Source organism: Microcaecilia unicolor, chromosome 6 (genome assembly GCF_901765095.1).
Source record: "Microcaecilia unicolor chromosome 6, aMicUni1.1, whole genome shotgun sequence".
NCBI classification, from domain to species: Eukaryota; Metazoa; Chordata; class Amphibia; order Gymnophiona; family Siphonopidae; genus Microcaecilia; species Microcaecilia unicolor.
This window is the reverse complement of record NC_044036.1, coordinates 290729563-290749847: the sequence shown is the minus strand read 5'-3', so window position 1 is coordinate 290749847 and position 20285 is coordinate 290729563. Positions and strand designations below refer to the sequence as shown.

The following is a 20285-nucleotide window of genomic DNA, read 5'->3' as shown; positions in this document are numbered from 1 at the left end:
GATAAAAACTTGCCCAACATGGCCGTGCTTCACCAGGACCATACTGTCAACCAGACATAAAACAAGAAATAAAATGATTAAATAATCAACAAATCAAATATAATGAATAAAAAAATCATAAAATCATTCAAATCATATTACAATATGATCAAATAAACATACTAAAAGGACGTGCATATCAAATTATCCAAAATACAAGTAAAATTATGTGAATCACATATAAAAAATGAGAGAAATAAAGTTCTGATATAGATAAATGTGTTAGTGATCACTTCATGCATTGGATGGAGTGACAAATATATCTACACTATATATTTTTTGTTACCTTTCACTTGTCAGGCAGCAATTAAAAGTTTAACTGTGCATGAAGCTGTCATGCCCCTTACCTCCGGTCCGTCGGGATGTCTCAGCTGCCGGAAACGCCCGCTATCATAGCAGAGCCAGCGCTCTCTTTGGCGGCGTGGTGCTAGACCGATGCTCCTCCAGCATCGCTGCACCCACGCCGACGTTGCCTTCCTTCCCTGATGCCAGGAGCGCCGCGGTCCTTCCGGTGCTCCGTCCAGCAGTCTGTCCTGAGCCATGACCACGCCTCTCTGCTCCGCGGGGATTGGCTCCCCACTCCCGTGCTGCCATTGGTCTTTTGACTGCTCGCCTCCCTCGGCTGGCCCCGGTTGACGTCAGACACCAGCACTATTTCAGGAAGACTCCTCCTCAGCTACTTTGCTTCAGCTTCTAATCGGTAAGTGTTCCTCTGCTCTATACTTGTTTATGTTTCCGGCTTCTGACCTTTCTAGTTCCTGGTCTATTCTATTGTCTGCTGCCTGCCTGTACGACGCTGCCTGGACCTGGTCTATTCTCTATTGACTGCTGCCTGCCTGTGACACACTGCCTGGACCTGGTCTACTCTATTGCCTGCTGCCTGCCTGTACTACGTTGCCTGGACCTGGTCTACTCTCTTGTCTGCTGCCTGCCTGTGACACACTGCCCGGACCGGACCCACTCTCTAATCTGCCACCTACCTGTTATCCACGGCCTGTTCTTGGATCTGCTCCCCCTGCTCTCCATCAGTTGGCCCCTTGGCACCCGCTTCTGCTTTCTCAGTATAAGTCCTGTCAGCCTCCCGCACCTGGGGACTCAACCCCTGAGGAACGGCGGTCACCACAGGTGAACTTCGGGGTTGCTCGGCCGCCAGGCAGAATCCGGGTCCGAACTTCTAGCACCCGGCACCACTGCTCGGCACAGGAACTCACAGAGCTGACAGAAGCTTGGTTACTCTGTTTGAAGAAGTGCTGTGCACAATTGCTGGCTGGCTGTAAGTTACCCTGTTTAATCATTTTATTTCTTGTTTTATGTCTGGTTGACAGTATGCCCCTGACGCAGCCTTGAAGGAGAAACGTGGCCATGTCGGGCTAGTTTTTTATCTATATTTGTGCATTGAAGCTTTTTTTCTACTGCTACTCTCTGGTTATTTCATGGTCTGCAGTTGTTGCTGCTGCTCCTAGCATCACAGATCCTTGCCTCCCATTTGTCCCTATCTACAAATCTGATTGCCAGATAAAGTTGCCTGAAATCCAAGACTGGCCTAAAATCGCTTTCTTAGTAGTGGATAACCTGGCAGCTCTGTGTTAGGTGTTCAGGGGCAGTATCACTGTTGGGAGGGATTTTGGCTACCCAGTGATCCAGTGGTGTGCTGGTAAATGTTTAACAACAGGCTCTCTCCCCAGTCAACCTCTGTGCTCCCCCCCACCTCTGCGTCCCTCGTCCACCTCTGCGCCCCCCCAAATTGCAGAGCTGGCTATAGCCGGGGAGAGAGCCTGGGGGGGGGGGGCAATCTAATTCATATTTAATGCCATAAATAAGTAAATAAAAATAAACTTTTAATGTTGAGCACCTGATTCTCAAAGTGGACATATTTCAAACACTATAATGAAAATAAAATTATTTTTTCTACCTTTGTTGTCTGGTGACTTTGTTTTTCTGATCATGCCGGCCCAGTATCCGATTCTGCTGCTATCTGTCCTCTTAACTCCATTTCCAGGGCTTCCTTTCCATTTATTTCTTTACTTTTCGCCTTTCTTCTTCATTTCTTGCCCTACATCTGTAAGTAAAAGCTGGGTCCTCCGCAGACTTGACTGTCCAGTGGATCCAGCTTCTGCCTATTGTCTCCATCCATGTGCAGTTATTCTCCTCTCTTCCTTTTCCCTCTTCTCATCTCCTTCCTCACTCTTCCCTCCCCTCCATCCATGTCCAGCATTTCTTCTCTCTCCCTTCCCTCTCCTCCATCCATGTCCAGCAACCCTCCTCTCCCCCCTGCCCTCCATCCACCCATGTCCAGCAGCAACCCTCCTCTCCCCTGCCCTCCATGCACCCATGTCCAGCAACCCTCCTCTTTCCTCATTCCACCAATGTCCAGCGACCCTCCTCTCCCACCCTGCCCTGCCCTCCATCCACCCATGTCCAGCAACCCTCCTCTCCCCTCCATCCACCCATGTCCAGCAACCCTCCTCCCCCTGCCCTCCATCCACCCATGTCCAGCGACCCTCCTCTCCCCTGCCCTCCATTCACCCACCCATGTCCAGTGACCCTCCTCTCCCCTGCCCTCCATTCACCCACCCATGTCCAGTGACCCTCCTCTCCCCTGCCCTCCATTCACCCACCTATGTCCAGCAACCCTCCTCCCCCTGCCCTCCATCCACCCATGTCCAGCGACCCTCCTCTCCCCCTGCCATCCCCTCCATCCACCCATGTCCAGCAACCCTCGTCTCCCCCCTGCCCTCCTCCCCTCCATCTGCCTTCTTCCAGCCCCCCCCCCCAGCTTTCCCTTCCTTCGCATCATGGCTCCGCCCTTGCCTGACGTATTTCCTGTTTACACGAGGGCGGAGCCATGATGCGAAGGAAGGGAAGGCTGGAACCGAGCTGAGCCTGCTGCCTTCGCTTCAACGCCGGCGCGCCTTGAGGGAAAATAAAATTTTTAAAGGCAGGCGATGGCACAAGAAGGAAACCAGGGCTATCGGGGAGCAGAGCTGCAGAGGGCAGACGGATGATGGATGACCGGGGGAGCAGAGGCGAGCCGGCTCGCACTGGCTAACAACTGGCTCGCAAGATGCCAATAAATTTAACAACGGGCTCTTGCGAGCCGGTGTGAGCCGGCTCCAGCACACCACTGCAGTGATCGTCTGCATATGTAGTGGACAAGCCACAAAGTACTACAATTTGGGGAAAAAACTGAAATGAGATAAATGTGTTTTGTACAAATAACATATCAGTAAACCTGATTATTTACTTGTTGGGGTATTGGAAAGATGTTGATATACCAGCCAGGAAAGGGTTATTGGCAGACTATGAGATTCATTCAGCGAGATTCACATGGGTCAACATTCATCAGCATTTACTAAAGTGATAGTCCAGCACCGGTATTTGGGAATAAAAAAATGGTGATTGCGATGGGCTGAATACAGTTACCCAGTTCCAGGCTACAGACAATTTGGCCAGTCCTGGTTTTGAATTTATATCCCAAAGTAGTATGGGATTTGATGTGTCTGATCTGCCCATTGCTGCAAGTCCCATAATGCATCAGGATGGGGTGACCAGAAATCCAGGACTGTCCCCAAATCTCCAGCCTGGAACTGGGTAACTTGGCATCTCTGTGAATACTGACCCCCCCCCCCCCCCAAATTGCTACAGTTACAGGCAAAATCTCACAGGATGTCCTACAGGAGGACACAGCTCCAGAAAATAATTCTGACTGAAAAGACAGCGCACCCTCAAAGGCTAAAATGATGAATACTGCATGGAGGACTGAAAAGTGACTATGGTGTATACTACTGAGAAGGTTGATCTGAGGTGAGCAGGGTGGTGAATTTAATTTTTCTTTTTAATGTAAAACTTTACCACAAACCTGTGATGCTACAATATGAGAGAGTGTTTTTATATATGTATGCTCAAAATATAGGAGAGACTAGGACTTGCGGAAGTTAGATAAAAAGTTTTACAATCTGACCTAGATAAAGAGTGATATCCTGCAAACATTCAAGCATTGACAACTGGCAGCTGAGATATATCCTGGGCAGGGTGGACTGAAATAAACTGGCCAGACTGGATGGGCCAGCTGGTCTTTATCTGCCTTCACTGACCATGATGTGTTTTGTTACTGTCATCTTTGTAAAGAGGAAGTAAAAGGATCTCCTTGTCTAATCTAGCCAGCACTAATGCTACGCACGGCCAGCCACGCCTCACAGACTCCTCCAGTAGCAGCAGAAGACCAGGACTGAAGGTCACCTGCTGCTAATTACAGCCTTGTTATATATTGGCACATTAATCAGATCCAGATTCTTGGTGCTCTGACAATCTGCCCACTTCTAGCAAAAGACCAGGAGCGAGCTGGATGTCTGAGCAATGCTGTCCTCTTATCCAAACTGTTGTTTTTGAGAATCAGAAAACAAAAATCTGTCATTTTAATTTCCTTTTTTAGAGAGGCGTGGAGACTGATGGATGGTTATTCCAGCATGCTGTCACAGCCTGGCTAAACAGAAAGTCTTCAGCTTCTTAGTATGTGGAGACTTCATCAAATCTTGGCTTCATGGTACATTACCTTCATTTCTGTTTATGTCTTTTCCTCCCCTGATCTACCCTGATCCAGTGGTGTATCAAGGTGGAAGGGGGTGGAATGGGCATGGCCTGTAGGTACTGGCCTAAGAAAGGTGCTTGAGGAGCACCTAGCAGTATAGAAAGCAAAAGTGAGTTATAAGTGTTTGAGCCACTCATGTGCTCAAGACCATGCTGTGTCCCCACCCCTCATAAACAGGAAGCTTGTTTTGGAGGGGACAGAATATGACAGGTCCTTAAGGTGTGCAAATGGCTCAGAGCCCTTCTGCTTAGCATTGGTTTTCAACTCTGCTACTATATGTATCCAAAGGTCAGGAGATGCAGCATGTGTGACAATGGTAGAGAAGCAGGAGATGCTGGACTGGGAGGGGGTAGAGAGGAGAGAAAGGGGTGATGCTGGATGGAGAGATACTGGGCATGCTGGAACCACTTGGGAGAGATGAGTGCAAGGAGGATGGAGAGCTGTCAGGGTAGTGAAAGTGAGTAATCAGAAATGGGGTGAGGATAAGAGACAGAATAAAGGGTTGATGAGCAGACAGAGGAAAGGAGATGAGGGTTGGGGAGGGACTGAGTATGAGGAGTTGATGAAAGAGGGAGTAAGAAGCCTAGGAAGGAATGGGAGAACTAGGGAAAGAGTATGAGTGATGAAAGATGGTACTTGGGTGAAAAGTAAAAAGAATGAGACTGAATACTGGAGGGTGAGAAGAGGGGTGAAAACTGAGTAAACAGGCAGAAAAGAGCTAAAATGGCAAAATAAATAAACATAGAGGAGGAATAGAAGAAGACAGAAAGAGGAGAAATGGTGAATGGACAGCAGACCCTGGAAAGAAAGTTAGGAGAAGAAAAAAAGAAAACAGAAGAGAGAAACTGGGAGCAGTATGACTGGAAAAAAATGCCAAAGCTACAAAATGTTTTACAAATTTTAATTTCATTTTGAATTTATTAATTGGAATAGGTCCTCCTTGGGAAATGCATATTCCTGATTCCCTGTACTTTGCTCAGTAGGAGAGGCAATGCACTTCTGTTTCTGTTTCACTACTGTTACACTGCATGCACAGTTTGGTTTACTAGTTTTTCCAGTTCAGCTTTTGTCTGTCTGCATATTTCTAATCTGTGGTCCCTTGTTCATTATTTGATGAGTGTCTGCCTGTGTTTTGCTTGTGTGACTGAGGTGAGTTATTCTACTAGGATGTAATTTCTGTCTAGGATAGTGCTCATCCCAAATCATATGGCCATGGAAAGCAGGCAACTCCTGGGTGATGCAGGACATCATATCCTATGAGGTGCTCACCCAGGTCATAACCCCAAACACAGGTTTTGTGACTCCATTTGGGCTTCCGACCCACAGTTTGACAGGCTCTGTTTTCTTTACTCAATAAGAGACTTATTGGTATTCTAGATCCTGATGTGATGTTTGCAGTGCTGGCTTTCATAGGTAGGGTCGGTAGATTAGATATAGGACTGAGTGGTCTTTTGCAGAGTTTTGTATCACTTCATAATACACCTGGCAGGTGGTACTGGAAGGAAGTTATGTTGTGGTTTACTAAGGTGACACTGAAATTTAATAATAAACATTAAATGAATATTTTAAGAATATGATGTCCAAATATGTGATTTTTACAGGATCATTCTTGGAGGGGGTGTGGGAGGAGGGTCATGATTACTGCTTTAATAATCAAAATCCCAACTGGGGGCTCTGTGAACCTGGGATCTGATTCTTTTAGGTACCTATGAATGCTTCTGTCCACTGCTCATAGTTGCATCTGTCACTTCTCATTTTCGCTCACTGATAGCAAGAGAGTGGATTCCCTGGTGTAACAGGCTAGGTGCTTCTCTAATCCATCCTTCCTGTCTCCAGCATCTGTCCTGGCAGGTGGAACAGCTGACCTGAGTTGTTGGCCAGCAAAGGTACCAGTGTCACGAAGAGTGGGTTAGAATTACACTCGGCTTACTGCACCATCAGTAGTGCTCTCCTGCTATCAGCTGGAGGGAGGGCAGGGGCTGGAGGTGATGGGTGGGAGGGGGGGGGGGAGGAAGTAGATGAAAACACTGGCCCCTAGGTGCTTTAGACCTATGGTACAGCACTGTCCCAGTCGCTGCTAAAAGATGGCATATTATGGAACATACTTTTGTTATATTGAGGGAAGACAGTTTACACAAATAAATAGATTTTAAAATTGCCTCAACACCCCCCTACATTTTGACAACAAGTCAAATGATACTGCATAACAAATCATGGTGCTTTTATAAAGGATTATAATACACAGTCTTTGTTTAATCCTTTCTGTCTTTTACTGATTTAAAAGCCCACACCAGCACTTTTAAAGCTGTTTAAAATGTAAAGCATCTGCAATGTGTACGTGTACCCTGCTCATTAGTGACTTACAGTCCAGCCTCCTCCGTCTGTGCTCATGTCGCAGTACACCTGGAAACCTGAGGGATAATGAGTTGGAAATATGGAGTAGATCCCACTGTCCTGCTGTCCATTCACATAGATATCATAGCAGTCCCGAGGCCGTGATCCTGGCAAATAAATGGAGGACCAGGGTGAGAAAGAGAGACCAGAGGGCATGGCGGAGCAAGATTAGAGAATGATCAATCATTTTTCTTTAGTCTGAACCCACTGCTCAGAGTGGGATTTTGTACTAGGGGTGCCCTGAGCAGGAGTCGTGGGAGAAGGGGACAGGGAGGTTCCCTTCTCAAAAAGAGCTGCCAAGTTACCCAGTTCCAGAGGGAGACTTTTTGGCCTGGCAGTGTGAAATTTATAGTCCCTGAATTTACCCATTGAAATCTGTGCAGCAGGTCCCTGAATGCACCATGATAGGCTTGTCAGAAAGCCAGGGCTGGCCTAATATGTCCTTCTTGGAACTGGGTAGCTTGGCAATTCTGCACAGAGCACCCTTTTATAAAACCATGATAAGAGCCAGTGGGACCCTGTGCAGGAGCTAGGAACAGTGTTCTCCACAGTGGGAAGGGTGGAGAGCACCCCTGAATGGCACCCTGGTCATACACCCCTAAAGCTGGACCTCTCTTGCTGTGATGTAATTCCTGGCCATCCACATTTCTCCTCATTTTGCTGCTTATGTTCCTCCCTTTTGCTTCTTCTTGGGAGGCTTAGGATAGACTAGAGGTTGGTGAGAAGAGGGATTTTGGGTCTCCAAATTGTTTAGCCTCCTTGGTCAAAATGATAATATTGCTTCCAATCCATGTCTTGAGCAGATGACTCAAAACAAATTAAACTAGAGAAAGGAGCAACCAAGCATTTGAGTGAAGCTAAACTAAACTAACCTAATATGACTAAGTGAAGCTCAACTGCTGGAGGGGCAACTGACAGGGCGCTATTGGGAAGAAGCTTGCGCTTCTGGAAGCACCACTGATGGGGCACTGCTGGAAGGAAGCTCGCGCTGCTAGAAGTGCCACTGACAGGGCACTGCTGGGAGGAAGCTTGTGCTGCTAGAAGTGCCACTGACAGGGCACTGCTGGGAGGAAGCTCACACGAGAAGTTCCACTGACAGGGCACCACTGGGAGGAAGCTCACGCTGGAAGTGCCACTAACAGGGCACCACTGGGAGGAAGCGCCACTGATGGGACACTGCTGCGAGGAAGCTCACACTCGAAGTGCCACTGACAGGGCACCACTGGGAGGAGGACCCACTGATGGGACACTGCTGGGAGGAAGTTCATGCTCGAAATGCCACTGGCAGGGTACCACTGGGAGGATGCTTATGCTGGAAGTACCACTGAGGGGGCACCACTGGGAGGAAGCTCACGCTGGAAGTGCCACTAACAGGGCACCACTGGGAGGAAGCGCCACTGATGGGACACTGCTGGGAGGAAGCTCATGCTGGAAGTACCACTGACAGGATACCACTAGGAGGAAGCTAATGTTGGAAGTGCCACTGAGGAGGCACCACTGGGAGGAAGCCCCACTGATGGGACACTGCTGGGAGGAAGTTCATGCTCGAAATGCCACTGGCAGGGTACCATTGGGAGGACGCTTATGCTGGAAGTGCCACTGAGGGGGCACCACTGGGAGGAAGCGTCACTGATTGAACACTGCTGGGAGGAAGCTCATGCTGGAAGTGCCACTGACAGGGCACCACTGTGAGGAAGCGCCACTGACGGCGCACTGCTGAGAGGAAGTGTCTTTGACAGGGCACTGGTGGGAGGAAGCTCACGCTGCTGGAAGCACCACTGATGAGGAACAGCTTGTGTACTGCTAGGATAAGAGGACAGAGTGAGCACATCCTCCAACCTCACCCTCCCACCTCTCCTGATTCCTGTGAATAAGTAAGACATATTCAGCTAATCTTATCCTAATAGGGAATTGGACTTCATCACTTAAATCCTATGAGCACATTAATGCTTGACAAAGTGTAAGAAAAGGACCTGCAAGTGACTGATAAAAAATGAGCTTGTTTTCAAACAGCACTTGGTAAATCTCCTGAAAGGATCATATAAACTCAGAGCTTGAGGCTGCAAAAGCACAACTTGAAGTTCTTATAAAATAGCCATTTAACTTTTTATGTGTGGGTGCAATGGTTCAGAATAATATTAGTTCTAAAAACGATAAAAGTAATATGTTTCAGCCCACAAGTTGTACACAACACAGCAGGAGGAGAACAAGGCCAGAATCTGTGAGGTGGTTCCACTGATGCCATAGTGGGAGATGGACAATGGCCAACTGTGGCAAAATGGAAACCATCCCATAAATTAATTAGACTACAATGGAATGCGTAATACAGATCACCTAATAGAGTTTGCATTTGATACCGGAAAAAAAAATCTCACATGATCCTTCCAATGCTAGTTTGTTCCAGAGTTATAAAAACTAGCATTTGGGGGGCAGGGGTACTGCTATTTTGTCATCTTCCAATGTTACACAATTAAGAGAGGAAATTTTTAAGCTAATTTTCTTTTCTTAAATTTAAGCTTTTATAAATTACATTGTGACACCGAATGGAGCTAATTAAAAAAAACAAAAGCAAAAATAACTACATTAGTTTTCAGTGGTGAGAGTGAGATTTTCTAATTTAGACTCATGCTGTTAATTGTACCTGCTGAGCTTGTGGACAAGAATAAAGCCCCAGCTTAAGTGGCCCAGGCACCAGCCCCTTAATCTGGTACTGGGCTAAACTCTTAGCAAAGGCCATGTCAGAGCAAGTGCAGAGTCTGACAGTGTTTCTGCACTGCCTCAGATAAACAAGTGGGAAAGTCTGGAGCAGGTACAGCTCACCACTGATACATCCCCGAAGACGGGAACTTCTGGCCGGAGATCTCTGCAGGTCAGCCTTCGGATGAGCTTTGATCCCCCCTTGGTCCTTCTGCTGGGCACTCAGGAAGTCACTAACAGAGCTCACAAGGTGTGCCACATTTGTATGGCTCTCAGACAGCAGCTACAGATGGAGAGAGAAGATTGCACATCATCCCATCTGACTTCTGAACAGTAACTTTGACCTTAGCATAAGGTCTATCTAGGCTGTCCAAGCTGATTGCTGTTAGAATATCATCGAGCTCAGCGCATCTCTAATTTTCCTTCTTTTCTTTGTAACTTAGGGATCCTTTGTACTTATCCCATGTTTAGGCCTATGCGTGGGCTTCAGCTGGTGATTTGCAATGTATATGAGCCAAAGCGTATAGTCATAATTTCCTCTCACCCTTTGTCACTAGACTGATAACACGTGATCCATTTTAGGAGGAGATTTTAATATTACAAGGAATTCAGTAGATTGGGAAAATATGAGAAAAAGGGAGTGAACTTGTTAATGAGTTTGAACATGGAGAACATAAATAAACAGCTTTGTTGGTGCGTAGAAAACTAATTTTGCCTCAGTCCTTTCCATGCAGCCATCACCTTCTTCTTGGGGAACTTTTTCCACTGTTCCTCCTGGAATTTGTATTGTGTACCTTTCAGACATTATTGTATGTAGTATACACACTTTAGTACTTACTGTAGGTCTCAGCTCACAGAGATGACTTGTAGTGCAGACCCCTCACAGTTTCAGTAGCCCTTGTCTCGATCTCCTCAAGTCTGTGTAATTGCCTTTGTGCAAATAATTGGTGACATCTCTGTGAGATAACCTTATTCACGTATAGCTGACGTTTCTGCATACAGACAACTCCAGCTCCTAAATTTAAAGCCATTCCAGACTTATTGTAGAAGCTTACAGCAATGACTGGACAAATCTGGAGCAGGACTTCTATGGCACGAAGCTGCGCATAAGTAGAGTAGGTTGTTGCTTAAGAGGGAAATTTTGACACAAATGTGGACGCCGTTGTTTCAGTGGATACTTAGAAAGTGCAAAGAGCACAAAGAAAACAACATGCTTTGTGTTATGTTGTCCAAAGCTTCCGTGGCTGGTGTCCTGGTTCTTGTAGCTGTCCCAGATGGGGCCATATCTAAGTTTGCTTCATTGATGTTTCAGCCATCTTGCTTTGAAACAGCAAAATGGCTGAAATGTTGTCAAGCAAACTTGGATGTGGCACCACCTGGAAATCTGCAAGAACTGAGTTTTGTGTGTAATTCTGAATCGATTGCCTACAGTTAGTGTCACGAAACGCCTAGCCACATGCTTGGGGTTACCCCACGACCACTTAGAGGGTCTATCCCGACCCTAGCACAGTCAAACAGGAGAAATACACTTCAGACATATTTAAGACAGGAAAATATCCAATACATTTTACAGGCTTAAAATATACTGTTTCTTCACAGTTAGGCACTGGGATGATACAACTAAGTGCAGATTTGATAATGGCAGTGGTGCGTACAACTGCCACTATAGAATACTAGTGTAAGTCCACATTTACACACCTCACTTTAGCCGTGAGCACATATGCCATCCAAATAAATGCTTGTGCCAAACTGTAGGCAGTTAGGAGCATAAATGTTAGTATTCTATAAGCATTAATGTTAGTATCCCTGACCCGTTCACGCCCTCTCCCCTTAGAGTTGCATGCTCTGGAATTTGAGCACACAAATGATAGAATACTGACTAAGGGCAGCTATGTATGTAACTGCTAACTAGAGCCATGTAATTGTTTATTAAGGCTAATTAGCATCTAATTAATCTATTAAGTTACATGTGCAACTGACCTTATTCTATAAGTAGTGCGTGCAAAGTTGAGCACTAGTTGGAAATTTAGGAATTAGGGGGAATGTGCTGCAGAATATTGCTGCCATTGCTGGGGGGGGGGGGGGGGGGAGGGGAGCTCCTGGTTCATTCGGGAGTCCCCTCTTCTGGCTTTTGTCCACTGACCTCTGATTGCCTTTCACCTTAAATTTAAATTACATTTATGAGCCTTCTAGGCACTTCACACTGATCACCCCATACATGCCCTCCCATTTCATGAGGTTCCCTCATTCCAGCAGATGTCTGTTCCTTCTCCTGCAATGTATTAATCTGGTTGCCTTGACTTTCCTTGCTCTTACCCTCTGGAATCAGTTACTTTCTTCTCTGAGGGTGGAAAGGTCTATAGCTAAATTTAAGTTGGGTTTTAGAAGGTGGCTTTTTGAGAAAACCTTCTCTGGTTAAATGTTTCAGGCATTACAAGGAATTCGGGGGGAGGGGGGTTCTCTCCATTAAGCGGTTTTCTTTTTGTTGCTTGTGGAATTGTAAACTGTTTTGATGTAGTCTACCTTGAAGCACAATATAGCACATTGTAAACTAGACTAACCTAATATAATTTTCTATCTTGCTAATAATGTGGCTTTGTTATTCATCTGTCTTTGCTAATGTAGAACCCAATTCTACAATACTGATTCCACCTGCTACTAAGCACTCAATTATAAATGCACAGCATATTGAGGACTTTTTGCTAAACTGCTCAGGACAGTATGGTGTAAGGCAGCCTGTGCTTACCTGGATTAGGTGGCCTTGCTCATTCTGAAGGGAGTTCAGTTCCTGTGTCAGAGTGCTGTATCCCCTCCTCAGCACATCACAGTCTGTCTTCATTTGGGTAACCTGGGCCAGCAGCTTGGCCACTTGGTCCTCTAAGGTCCCCAGCAGTGCTTTCTCTTGCCCCCTGGAAGCCTTGAGTTCTGCTCCTTGCTCTGTTACCACCTGCAGCACTGAGGAGTATAGTCCCTCCAACCGGCTGAAGCTGCTGCCATGGTCCGGGCAGTTAGGTTCAATGAAAATGCTGATACGAGAGCTGTCAATCTTCTCAATGGTGACCAGGGCATTGGGGTCATCCAAGTTGGTGCTGATAACAGGGGGAGAATCAGTGGTGGGGGCATGGTAGTGGTTCATGAACAAAATGGCACCAGTAACGGTAACAGCCAGAAGGACTGCCAAAGAGAGGAGAACTGTGCAGAGGATATACCCACAGCTGATCCTCTGGAGACAAAGAGAAAAGGGGAGAAAGAAGAGGAAAGCAGAGGTGAGAGGGGGGTCGGAGAGAGAATCAGTTAATAATACATTGAATGGTAGCAAGAATCTGCTGAATTTAGCCCCTAATCTTCTAATTTAGGTAATTAAATTCAATAGAGAGTGAAATTTAATATCATTGTCAAAAGCCACATTCTATATATATGGCACTAAAAAAAGTGCTATTCTATAAGCTGTGCTTAAAGTTAGGTGCAGTTTATAGAATAGTGCTTATACCCAGGAATCATGCCTAACTTTAGGCGCAACCATTTGCACCAACTGAAACGTGGTGCAAATCTTTGCACCTAAATTAGGCACTTTCCCTCTTATTCTATAACTATGCGCACTAATTTTAGGAATGTCCCTGTTATGCCCATGACCCTCCCATTTCCGTGTGTATAAAATTTAGGTGTGTATGTTCCAACAGTTAGTGCCAATAATTGTTTGATAACAAGCCAATTATTGATGCAAATTAGATCATTATTCAATTAAATTGACTGTGCGCCCAAATTTGCGTGCACAATTTTTAGCAACTTGTATAGAATTCAGTGGATAGTGCCTGGCATGAGTGAAGGTGCCATAGTTAGTCAACAAATAAGGAATCAGAGATAATAAATACAATATGCACAAAGGTTTGTATACCCCAAGGCTGGAACCAATGTTTCATTCTTGCCTCCTACACTTCCTTCTGATCTTCATCTGACATCATAATTCTCTTCTTGTGACATCAGAAATTGTTTTTATGGAAAAGACTGATGCTCATAGTAACACTCTATGATGTCATAAGCAGATAACACCACCTTGGGTGAATATCTTCATAAAGGCGATTAATAAATGCAAATAAATTAAGACTTGTCAGGAGGATGGGGTGAATTGTTACCAGCAGTGTAGCATACATACATTCTGCCCTTAGGAAGATAGAGAAGCAGTGTAATGTATACATGAGGCCAAGAGAGAAAATGCTAAAGAAAAAAAAAACTCACTATGGGTTTTATCATTCCCTAGCACTATCTGGTATTGGTGTATCTCTCAAGTCGGATGGGGGGACATACTATGATCTATCTGCTTCCAGTGTCTTTTAATCTCTTCTTTTGTGCTGCTTTCTAACAGTTTTTGCTTTACATCCCTTCCTCTCACTGCCTGACTGTTCACCCCAACCCCCCAGGTTATTATACCTGCTACACACAGGCTGTGATTTTTAGTGGCTTGACAGGAATGAGAAAAGCTTTGCATATTCAGAGGCAAGGACCACTGTTCTCTCTTGAATGAGCCAAGAACCTGCTGTGTCTACAAAGCTGGCATGCTTCTGTCCTGCCATGCAGATCTGAAGCAAGTGACAAGCCCCTTGCATTGCCAACTCACCCCAGGTCAATGGAACAGGCTCATCCAGGCCTGATGGGGCTCTGCTGAATTGCATTAAAAAAAATAAGAATTACAAATCCTGAGCATGCAATAAGAAAAAAACTTGGAGCAATATTGTGTGTTTCTTTGAATTAGTCTGAAGTGGCAACTTTTAATGGTCCTCTCTACCTGTTAGCTCCCTCTCCCTGCTCTTCAACCCTCTCAGCAACACTGCAAAGGGAATTATTACTCAAAATGGAAAACAAAAAAAGAACCCACACAAAACTAAACAAAAAACCCTCAGTATTTTGTTACAGCAATCTGGGATTCATGTAGCATCGTTACCCTAAAACAACTCATTGTAGCAACCAGCCCCCACCCCAGACATAAGCAGCAAGGTAAGATTACTCTAGAGAGGGGAAAGGCATCTGGTAGTGTAGAGTGGGGACCTATCCCTCCTCCTTTTGTGCTGAGAAATTTCTCCAGCTTGAGCAGCTTAAATCACACTAGGGGCTGTAGGACTGTGAGATTTGTGTGGGGTGGGAGAGTAAAAGTTCATGGCTCTTTGGTATGGCCCCTTAGCGAGCGCCCAGTATTGCCAAATCCTTGTGTTGCAATGAAGGTTTGGCAGATAACATCTTTCAGGAATCACTGAAATTGTAAGAGCACTGGGTCCCTTCCAGTTGAGAGAGAGACACTTATGTACAACTCTGTAGTCCAAAAAGCAGAAGCAACCCCCAATCAAACAAACAAGACAAAAAGAAAGGGGTAGACTAGTATGGTTCCAATGTAGAATATTTATTGGTAAAGGACAAACCAATACACCTTCTATTTCTTGTGTACAACTCTTCGCCATGCACCCAAAGTGTTAATGGAATCAAATAAGATGCAGATACTAATAAAAACTGCACCTGGGACTGGAAAAAAGCAGCATGCAGCACATGCCCTATTTCCACTGTTAAGCACTGGCAGAAGGTCCCTGAACACCTCTTCCTGTTGAGGAAGACTATTTGAACTTGGACCTGAAGGAGATCAAATTCATAGAAATAAACACATGAGAGCCTATCTCAATGGGCAACATTAACATTGGGCTGGGTAAAGCCTGGAATGACAAGGGGAAGGGCTCACTAGGAGGAAGGAGTGCTGGTGAGTAGGAGGAGGGGGTGGGAGTAAAAAGAGGTGCGGGAAGGGAAAACATCTTTTAAATTGAGAATTCCCACCGTGGGCTCTCTCCTGAGGACTGGATGAGAAGGTTATAGGAGGCAGAACTTGGGGCGGATATTTAAAGCACCGCCTTCAGAGGAGCAAGGCCTTTAACTTGCTCCTCATAGGTGACCATTTGCCCACCTACCCTGAAGGCACTGGGAGCCTGAAGGGAGAGGTGTATGCGGTGGAGGTCTACAGGGTGCAGCTGACATCGCAGCTTGTGAAGGGAGGATGCCCAAGCTATGGGGCTGCAGCTCATCAGGCGATGAGCACTTAGCGGTAAGCTAAGTGAAGGTGGGTCAGGTAACCTGGACTAGATAAGGCATGAAGGTCCATGCTGTACCCTTGCCCTAGCTGTCAAGGCAGGGCGGAAAGGGTGGAAGGTTAGTGAATTGTTAAGTATTTCGATAGCTCAGAAAAATGTGTTTTGAATTTTGAAATGTTAAATGTTATTTATTTATTTATTTATTTATTTATTTACCGCCGTTTTTATAGAATTCACTCAAGGAGGTGTACAGTAAGAATAAATCAATTACAGCAGTAAAAATATTCAAATAATACAAAGTATGGCATAGTATACTACTTACAATGTCAACACAATAAGTATAAGCAAAGATGAAACACACAGATAGGTAAGAAAATAGGGTGACTAATTTAAAGAAAGTTGCACATGAAGTCAGAGAGATGATTAAATGTTATCTCAGCTAGATAGGAGTGGATAAACATGTCCTGCTGCAATATGTGCAGCCTGTGTCACTCATGTGTGTGTGTGTGTGTGTGTGTGTGTGTGTGTGTGTGAGACTAAGAAGTTAGTTACTTCTTCCATTAAAGGCCTGGTTGAAGAGCCAAGCTTTCACCTACTTCCTGAAGTAGAGATAGTCTTGTAGACCTCAATCATATCTCCCCTCATCCGTCTCTTTTCCAAGCTGAAGAGCCCTAATCTTTTTAGCCTTTCCTCATATGAGAGGAGTCCCATCCCCTTTATTATTTTAGTTGCTCTTCTTTGAACCTTTTCCAATTCTGCTTTATCTTTTTTGAGATATGGTGACCAGAACCGAACGCAATACTCAAGGTGCGTACGCACCATGGAGCGATACAAAGGCATTATAGTATTTTCGGTCTTATTCACCAGGAAAGGGTGCGATGCATTGAGAGAATTTTTTTTCTTTTTGGTTGCTGATAAGGTTTGGCGATACTTTGTCACGTTCTTCCTACAGTTTAGCCTGTTTTCATCCAGGCGACATTTCTGCCATCTCCTTTCCAGTTTCCGTCCTTCATGTTTAAGGATCCAAAGTTCTGGAGAAAACCAAGCTGAGCGTTTGTGAGTGGGGCATAAGACCTTTTTTTAGTGGTGCTGTTTTCTCTAAGGTCTTGGCTAAGTGTGTATTCCAAATGGCAACCTGTTCCAACACTGTAGTTGTCTTTTCACCCACATGTGGATTATCCAAGGCCTCTAGGAAATTCTCAACAGTCAGGGTTAGATGTAAGCATAGATCCAGCTCAGATGACACAAAACTATTCAAAGTTGTTAGAACATATGCGGATTGTGAAAAATTGCAGAAGACCTTAGGAAATTGGAAGACTGGGCATCCAAATGGCAGATGAAATTTAATGGAACTATAGAACCCTGAGCCTTCATTTGCAGCTATCTAGAGTTGCTCCCCTTCCTTTTCTACGCCAAGCATTGCAGTGACAGCTCTCAGCCAAGGGTCATAGACTGTGGCTCAAAATATGGTGGTAAGGCATGGGAAAAGGCTCGAAAAAGATGAGAATGCCTGAATAACCCATCAGCACAATGTGCAGATCAGACATGTTGGGGCACAGAGAACTTGTTACGTTAATAAAGCAAAGCTGCAGCCACCTGCGACACAATATAACCAAGGACCGTAATGGACATTACCTGACTCTTCCTCCCCCTCTAAGTTCCCCCCAATTGTACCTACCATACATGTACCTTATCTACCATAATATCACCTTGTATTCATTCATACCTTGTATTTGTTCAGACCGGAACCGGCTAAAGCCGTTAACGGTAATATGTAAGCCACACTGAGCCTGCAAAAAGGTAGGAAAATGTGGAATACAAATGTAACAAATAAAAAAAATTCTATTTACCATACTTATGTTGTAGTGTACTGTTTATTCTGAATGTCAGAGAGGGGAGAGGGGGTACCAGATTGAGGGTTGCAAGTCCCAGCTCCAAGTTTTATATAACATGCTCTCTGAGAGGAAGGGGCAGGGGCAAAAAGAAGGAAGGGCATTATAGTGGATTTCATTTTTAATATAAGCAGGTTCTGTCTGAAAAATCACAGGTTTTAAAACAATATTACCTAACATAATTTTATAATCTTCAACACACAGATTTTCTTATGCCCCAGCAGAATGCTGACTAGTCCATGTTCCACGCATACCCCAGTACAAGAGTGATCCTCCTTTCCCAATACTCCCCTTCCCCTCTCCATGTTGGTGCAGTGCTTCATATTTCTGCCCACCAAAATACAGCCTAATATTTACCCAGAAAAAAAGCAGGGAGTCAATTTCTTGCATAGCTTTGCTCATGTTTTTATTTTTATAATAAACACTGATAAATTCCTGGCAAAATAAAGTCTAATCTGAAAATAAAGAGCCTTGCCAATTTGGCAAGCCAGGCTCCCCTGGAAGCAGAGCTTGCTTTTGGGCACTGCCCAGCTGGCTTGGCAAGAAGAGGGCCATAGTGAGAGGTTTCCTTTGACATTTTGTTTGAATCAGTGGCATTTTCAGCAGCTGAGAATTTATGAAAGTATCTGAGATCACAGCAACATCAACATAAATCCATCACACTTTCCAAATGTCCAGAAAAACTCTGGTGCTAAGGGCGAGGTGAGGGGTAATTTATACACTTCTAAAAGAGGAGGGACCTGCCTTGCTCAGTCTGCTCTTTATCCTCTCAAACTTTCAAAGAACTGGAGCTCTCCATCACAGGCATTTAAAACTCCTTCATTTCTGGGAACTGACATACAGCCTTCGAGGGAGTCACTTATTGCAGGACAGACAGCGGCTCTGTAAATGCCCCAGGCGCTAGTGATATTTGAAAGGACTCGCAGCACAGCAAGAGGAGCCTGAGGGTGAATTAAATCCAGACCCCTTCCCCTCCCCCACCTCATAGTGGAGCAGTTTTTCCCCCTAATATCAGGCCTTGCCCTGTGCTCCAAGGACCCGGATTCCAGCTCAGACCATGCCCTTCCCCACCCCACCCAACTGGATCAATGCCTGCAGCAACCCCCTCCTCCAGATATGCTAAAGGGGTTTCCCCACTTTTGTCCCTGGCTCTAACTGTATTTCTTTTGGGAATAAGATGTACATACAGCACAGTGAGCACACACATGTAACATGACAGGCTCTGCTCACAGGTCAGTGACGGGTTAGTAGTGCTGCGTTCTAGGGACAGGCTCACAATGTCGGTCAGTTTCAGTTCCTCTGTGTCCTCCTGCCTCAGACCTTCTTAAAATGCTGCCAGCAGGATGGAAAGGGGTAAGCGGACTGGTGCCGGTCCCTGGTTCCGGTAGCATCCCCCGGGTGCAAGGAACCCTGCACCCTTGGGTGATTCCCCCCCCCCCTGCTCTGGATCTCTTCCTTCTCCCTCCCCCTCCCCCGATCTGCCGTGCTGTGCACCCAGACGGGGTCCCTCTTACCTGGGATTTCTCCTGCTGGCCACCTTCCAGCTGGGACGTGGCTCCCGCTTCTTTCCAGCGCTCATTAACCATCGTCCGGTGCCACGTCTCCAAATCCGAAGGAGGGAATGGGGTAAAGCAAAGCAAGCGTTGTCGGTCTGGTCCGTGTCCGGAGGGCGCAGAGCCCTGCAGTCCGGCTCTCTGGCACGGTGCCCCTTCCACCTTCCTCCTCCCTCCTCCTGCTTTTTCACTTTCCTTTGCTTCTTATCGCCTGTCTGTCTGTCTGTCTGCCTCTCCCCTCCTCTCTTTGGTCCCAAGTCAAGTCCCTTAGCACAGTAAATTCTTGATTTTAAAACCTGATTTCGTGCATCATATCTGTCCTGCCAGCAGTCCCCAGACCGCTACTGGCCATGCTGCCCGGTATAACGCCCACAGCCCAGCCGCCGGGAGTAGAAAGGGGCAGGGACGAGGTTCCAGATTTTCTCCCAGCTCCGAGCATCCGGATCTGCTGCCGGTGTCTACACTGATCAGATCTTTCCCTCTTTCTCTTCCTCTCCCCCGCCCCCTCTTCCATTCGTCTTTGTATTTCTAACCCCCACCCCACTCGCAAATGATCTCGGATTATAATTCAGAAAATCATAATCTGTGGAAAAGGTTAATTAGCAAGAGAGGGAGGTTGAAGCTCCCTCCTCCAACTTCAACCCTAAGATAATAGCTGTCAATCAAAGGCACAACCCCCCCCCCCCCCCCCCACTATCCTCTTCTCTCCCCATCTCAGTCGTAAACTAACAACTGTCGCCTTTGACTGTCAAAGGCAACATTCCCCCACCCCCCACTCTCCTCTCCTCCCCAGCTCAGCTAATAGCTGTCAATCAATGGCAACATCCCCCATTCTTTTCTCTCCCCCCCCCCCACCTCATCTAATAGATGTCGGGCAAAGACGCAGTCCCCCCCCCCCCCCCATCCTCTTCTTCCCCCTTCCACCAAACTTCTGCCCAGTCAGTCAGTTTTTCAGGATAACCACAATGAGTATGCAAGAGATACATTTGCATGTATTACCTCCCTTATATGCAAATTTATCTCATGCATATTCATTGTGGTAATCCTGAAAACCTCA

At 45.9% G+C, this 20285-nt stretch overlaps 1 protein-coding gene across 1 annotated transcript in view; it reads right to left on the bottom strand.

Annotated features, from left to right (window-relative positions):
- The window catches only part of FIBCD1 (fibrinogen C domain containing 1), a 42163-nt gene extending 22902 nt beyond the window's left edge, over window positions 1-19261 (bottom strand). Inside the window, exons 1-4 of the mRNA XM_030206836.1 lie at window positions 19190-19261; window positions 12465-12941; window positions 9842-10001; window positions 6992-7128 (exon numbers count right to left, since the gene is read on the bottom strand). Of these exons, the coding sequence (XP_030062696.1) occupies window positions 6992-7128; window positions 9842-10001; window positions 12465-12941; window positions 19190-19261 (846 nt within the window). The remainder of the gene's footprint in view (window positions 1-6991; window positions 7129-9841; window positions 10002-12464; window positions 12942-19189) is intronic.
- Window positions 19262-20285: the final 1024 nt, after the last annotated feature.